Below are 6561 nucleotides of genomic sequence, written 5' to 3' on the forward strand. Positions count from 1 at the left end.
TTTTAACTTTTTTGTGAATATTAAATTATATTTTTATATTTTCATTGCATATCCAACTTTTATAATCCAAAATTTTAACAAAAAAAAATTAACACTAAAAAGAAAAAAAATTAAACAAATTTGATAAATTATTTTAGTAGTACAATATTTGTGCCGTTAAGCTATGCTTTAACGTTGATGCGATGATACAATTTACGATTTACTACCTAACAAAAATTTAAAGACATGGACTCTCTATTTTTTGTTTTCATTTTTTTTCAAATCGCTCAATCATCATATCTTAAATGACAAAATTGTTGAAAATATTTGCAACAATTATATAACAAAGTACAATCTACCTGACATATATATATATCTATCTTTGTCATAATAGACACAAATAGTACTTTATCATGGTCTATCGTAGATATACTATGATATTTTGCTATCTTTATAAATATTTTAGTTCATTTTGTTATATTTTGATAAAAGTTTTAACAACATGGATTGCACTTTAAAGCTTGTTATTACATAAATAACAACATAGTTAAAGAATTATAAATCTAGCAAAATATATCAATGATAAACTATAACTAAGATAGACTCCTATCAAATATATAGTCAATAATAAATTTATATATTCTAAAGATGAATATAAAATTTGTTATATTTACAATTTTTCTTTTTTTCTTTTTTTTTTTTTATTTTGCTATATCTACCAATACTCTACACCTGATTGTTATATTCGCAACGACTACGAAATTATATATTTTATATAACCTAAAACAAATAAAGAAACAAAAAGAAGAGAAAGAAATGAAAAGAAAAAGAGAGAGAGAAAGGAAAGGTAAAAAACCAAAAAAGCAATCAAACTTCCATCTTATTTACCTTTTTTTTTTTTTTTTTTGTGGTCACTTTCTCACCTAGTACCCTACACCCCCACGTCCAATAAACAAACAATAACCCTTCGCTTCTATCTCTCTCTCATCCATTGCTCCTCAACTGTCATTTTCTCACATATACTTCACACAAAAGAAAACATAACCATTCATCACTTCATACCTATTCTCTCATTTTTCTTCTCTCTCTCTCTCTCTTTCTCTCCCCCCTTTCTCTCTCCTTTTTTCTTCAAAATCCCAAATACAAGAGTGAAGAACAACAACAACCCACAAATCTACTCTCATTTCTCTTCAAAACCCATATTTTCATTTCTTCAACAAGTCTCTACATCTTGAGAAAAATACACAACAAAACCAGAGGGAATAAGGACACAAGAAGAAGAATTTTGGGTGTGTGGAGGGGTTTTTTGTTTTTCATTTTTTTTTTTTTTTTTTTGGAAAAAGATATGGAGTTGTTTCCTGCTCAACCAGATTTGTCACTACAAATTAGCCCTCCAAATACTAATAAACCCTCTTCATCTTGGAGATCAAGGACGAGTAGCTCTTCTTCTTCACAAGAAGATGTTGATTTGGAGTTTTGGAATAATAAATCCACTCCTAAACATCATCTTCATCATCTTCATCCTCACTCTTGTTTTGATCTCTCTCTTTCAAATTTAACTCAAATTAACCATCATCAATACCCTAATGTTTCTCCTTCTCCAACTCCTAATCATCATCATCTTCTTCATCATCATCATCATCATCGTTATCCCGTCCTCGAATCCCCCGCTCACCTTTTTGAAACCCTAAACAAAACCCACAACCGACCTACGGCCATCTTCCACCACAATACGCAGCCCCCGTCGTCATCGCTAGACCCGACACCGACCCCGTTTCCAGGGCAAATAAATGGTCAAGACTTGGGATTTTTGCGACCCATTAGAGGAATTCCGGTGTACCATCAGACGAATAATCCCTCCGTCGGTACCGGCAACGGCGGCGTTGTCACTCCCTCCGCCGCTAACCACGGCCAGATTATGATGCGGTCGAGATTCTTGTCTAGGTTTCCAGCCAAACGCAGCATGAGAGCACCACGGATGAGATGGACTTCTACTCTTCATGCTCGCTTTGTTCATGCTGTTGAACTTCTTGGTGGCCATGAAAGTATTTCACCTAAATTTCTTCTCTTTTCCTTCATTTTATTTTCCTACGTTTCTCGGGTTTTATCCAAAATCTGAGTTACGGTAAATTTAATCCTTTATTCATACTCTAAACAATCAGGAGCGACGCCGAAGTCGGTTCTCGAGCTCATGGATGTCAAAGATCTAACCTTAGCTCATGTGAAATCTCATTTACAGGTACAACTACATAACTCATAATCTTTTTAATTACAAAATCAAAACCCCGGTTTCTAATTTTTGCACAAAAAACCATGATTAGGGTTTAATTTTAGTAAGAAAATAAGAATCCCAAGTGATTTATTGATGTTTGAAGTGTGCTAATTATGCATAAATAAAGAAAGGGGAGTTTTGCATTGTTGTTACATCCTTAATTAATTTGTGGCAGCAACTTTGTCGAGTGAAAATCGAGGTTTTGGGTTTTTTTTTATTGACATGTTTTTTTTTTTCAAATTCCAATGTATTTTTTCCTTCTTCTTCTTCTTATTTTAAATCCTCAAATTCTTAGCTTTTCTTTTTCTTCTAGATCTGATGGTTCTGCTTCTGCTAGCTAACAAACAGCTTTTTGCTTGGGAGAGTGAGCCATACCAACTATGAGTAAAAATAAATAAATAGTATATAAATAAATAAATTCAACTGTAACACATGCACACAAGACAAGGTGGCTCAGAGAGACTGTTTTCCAGTTGACAAGGCTTTGATGAGTAAATGAGATAAGTGGTAGCTGTTAAAATTTAATGTAAACTGAATAAATTAATCATTTCTTCTTCTTTCTTTACTAATTATTTAAGTTTTTCAAACATTTGGGATAATTGATTTGTGTGGTGTAAACAAAAAGATAAATCAATAATGTCCCATATTTCCAATTTTTAGTAATTTTTTAATGAGATTAATATACTGAAAAAAAAAATTAGTTGATATGAAGCTTTCATGTATAGTACTTGAAATGGGGTCTCTATTTATATGTCCCAAATAAACATAAAAAAAGATGAAGAAAAAAACAAAAAGTAATATATTTGGAATAAATTGGATTATTTAGGGCAAAAAATGTGATAAAACCCATCATTACTTAATCATATCTTCTTCAAAATCAGTTCTTTTTTATTTTTTATTTTCTTAAATTATAACCACACCTCCATGAATAGAGTTTAATCTCAAGCATCTTCCACAGTTCTTTATATCCTTTTCACTTTTTCTATATTATGATTATATTCCATTTTGTGGGAAATTTTGAAGCTTTTGAACAATTTGTTTAAATAACTAAAATTAAAATTAAAATCAAAATCAAAATTAAACCCATTTTATATATATATATATTTTATTATATGGTAAAATTCCCATCTTGCAGATGTACCGTACAGTGAAGACTACAGACAGAGCAGCAGCTTCTTCAGGTAGGTTTTTCTTTTTTCTTTTTTCTTTTTTCTTTTTTCTTTTTTTTTTCCTTCTTATTTTCTTTTTAAAATAAAAGAACTATTTTCTAAAGTTGGGTTTCTTTTTTTAATTGATTATTTTTATAGGCCAATCAGATTTATATGAAAATGCTTCATCTGGGGACACAAGCAATATTGAAGATATAATATTTGACATTCAAAAACCAACCATTGGAAGACAAAATGAGAACTCAATTCAACAAACCTCAAGGCAAAACCCTCACCAAGACAAGGATTATCATGCCCTATGGAGCAATTCTTCAAGGTAATTTAATTTCAAACTCTTTTGAAGTTTTAATGGTTAAGTAAATCTTTTGTTATGATATAATAATGTTAAGTTATCAATTAATCTGAAACGAAACAAAAAGACACACAATTATTTTCGAACTGATATAAAAAAGAAGAATTTGTTGTGTATATGTATTTTTGTTGTGTGTGTGTGCGTGTGTGAGTGTGTCTTGAGAAACACTAAAAAAAACTTCATGATGAGGCAATTATATACATAGTCTCTTAAAATGGAGATGAAAAGGATGTAAAAAGAAAAGCCATACACACACGAACTCTCTAATTTCAAGAGAGAAAAAAATCTCTGTCCTATGGATTTTGTGGGGCTCAAATATGGAAAATCCTTATTCAATTGGGACCTTCAATTAGAAACTTAGTGTCAAAGCTAACCCCTTTTGATGGACCCATTAGTGGAAAATTTTGATACCTAAAAACAAAATATTATTAATATTATTATTGAAAAAAATTAATTTAAATATGGAGTTTGAAAATTCCTCGTAGTTTGTGGTTTTAGTAATGGGTTGTCACATGGGGTTGGTTTAGCTTTATATCAATCAAAAGCACCAAATGCAAAGTGAAAAAAAAAAAAAAGATTTGTAGCTTTCTTTTTTTTTTTTTTTTTTCCTTTCTTTTTCTCCCTTCTTTTTGTGCTTTGCATGGTCTAATTTTGGGTTTCTTTTTTTGTTGAATTGAAAAATAATATGCTTTTTTCCCTTTGTTGTTTTTGGTTATGTTTAATTAATAGGGAAGCATGGTTGCATGGTTTGCCAAATGATTCTTCTAGGGACCTTTCTTCATCGCTCGAGGTACGTTGTTTTATCATCTCGATCTCTTTTTCTCGATTTGATATCTTGTTTATTAGGCAAAGAGGATTTGAACCTAGGACATTGTAAAAAGAATAATCTAAAGTAGAGCATGCAATGAGTTTATCCTTAGGAGTGATTATGGTATAGAATTGCATTTTACCCCTAAAGTTATTTTCATCAGAAAAAATATCTATATATATTAGAAATATAAATTTTGAATATATGACCGGCTTAGTATTGAATTGAATCAAATCACGAACTTAGGATAGTAAAATACACTAAAAGAAATTAAGTCTAGATGACTATAGAATTATCTAAACCGCATTTGTAACTAATCGCATTCGATAACATCTTTTAGTTTTATGTTTTGGAAATTTATATCCATTTCTCCTAAATTTTAAATTATGATATTTTCCTTCTAATAAGATACACTCAAGTTCCTAACCAAATTCTGAAAAATTTTAAAAATAAAATTACGTTTGAGTTGACTCTCTAAGTGCTTCTAAACACTTTCTAATCAAACATGGCCACTACCCTTTTGTCTTTTAAATTAGATAAATAGATATATAAACTTATGGATGAAACTATTACTGTCATAACCTAAAAGGCAAATGATTATCATAAGTCTTCTTATGTGTGCTCATAAATATTAATTAAAGCTTTTTGGATAATTAAGTTAATATAGAAAAAGTAATAATTAATACATAATTTTATTTATTATGTTGTTATAATAATAATAATAATAATCTTTTTTTTTATTATCATTTTGTACAGAACGATATCGATCCAAAGAGCTCAAACAAAGAGAGGCTATCAGAAATAAGCTCATCAACAGATATTATTTGTGGTGTGACAAATAATAATCCTCTGAAGCCTAATTTAGAATTCACGTTAGGAAGGCCAATTTGATGAACACAAATTATATAGTTTGCTTAAGAATTTTCTAATCATTTTGAGAAATATGAACAGAAAAAAAATGAAAGTTGGGAAGTGAAAAGTTGGTCACTCATAGGAAAAACAAAAGAAAAAGAAATTGGTAATTTTAAAGAAAAGAATGACTAGGAGACAAGAAAGATAGAAAGCAAGAAAAGAAATTAAAAGCAAAGGTCCTAATTCCTATATTACCAACCTTTGAGGCCCCAAAAATCATCTCTTATTTTATTTTATTTAAGCAAATCATATATATATACACATATATATATATATATGAAATCTAATTGATTTTTTGTTTGTTTTGCACTCAAATGAGTGAAAGTGTGAGAAAGAATGAGAAATTAACTGCCCAAGAAGAAAAGTGATGAAAAATTAAGAGTATGGTTGTAATGAATTTGAATCAATTTTTCTGATTGTTTTGTTGTAAAAACATGTTACGATCGTTTGTTTGGATTGATTTTTTTACCGTTTGAGATAACTAATTTAGTTATTTAACTGTAAAATTAACGATAAAAAGAGTTTTTACCGTTTGAGATAACTAATTTAGTTATTTAACTGTAAAATTAACGATAAAAAGAGTTTATACAGAGTGAAGAGCTCCTCTTGACAAGTTTAAAAACAGTTTTATATATTTAGTAAAATTTATGGTGAGGATGTGTGATAGATACATTACATAAAGGAGAAGGGGGAAGAGAGGAAAAGAGAGAATATAAACAAAAAGACTAAGAAAATAAAGTGATTAGAATAATATAATTAAGTGAGAAAGAAAAAGATGGTAAAATGACAAAAGTAGGGGTTGCAAAAGGAGATTTTGCACTTGCTTTTAATACCCATTTTGCAGATTTTACACCAATTAATGTAAACATACAAAATATATATATATATATATATATATATATATATATATATATATATATATATTAAAAAGAAAAAAAAAGCTTTCAACTTAAATCCCAATTAGAATGATGTATTCTTCAAGGGGGAATCAATTACTTTTTTTTTATTTTTTGGGGTTCTTTATTAGCTTTAGCACTTAGGGAATGGTGCTTCCCACTCATGCATGGAT

The 6561-nt window shown here is 29.3% G+C and overlaps 1 protein-coding gene across 1 annotated transcript; it reads left to right on the forward strand.

The window, feature by feature from the left end:
* The first annotated feature begins 1026 nt into the window (after positions 1-1026).
* Positions 1027-5728, forward strand: LOC103503571 (probable transcription factor KAN2). The gene is made up of 6 exons (XM_017048008.2): positions 1027-2024; positions 2142-2218; positions 3387-3432; positions 3559-3736; positions 4502-4562; positions 5337-5728. Exons 1-6 carry the CDS (start codon positions 1325-1327, stop codon positions 5469-5471), a joined length of 1197 nt encoding a protein of 398 aa, XP_016903497.2. The 5' UTR covers positions 1027-1324; the 3' UTR covers positions 5472-5728.
* The last annotated feature ends 833 nt before the right edge of the window (positions 5729-6561 follow it).

This window comes from Cucumis melo, chromosome 4, assembly GCF_025177605.1.
Source record: "Cucumis melo cultivar AY chromosome 4, USDA_Cmelo_AY_1.0, whole genome shotgun sequence".
Lineage (NCBI taxonomy): Eukaryota > Viridiplantae > Streptophyta > Magnoliopsida > Cucurbitales > Cucurbitaceae > Cucumis > Cucumis melo.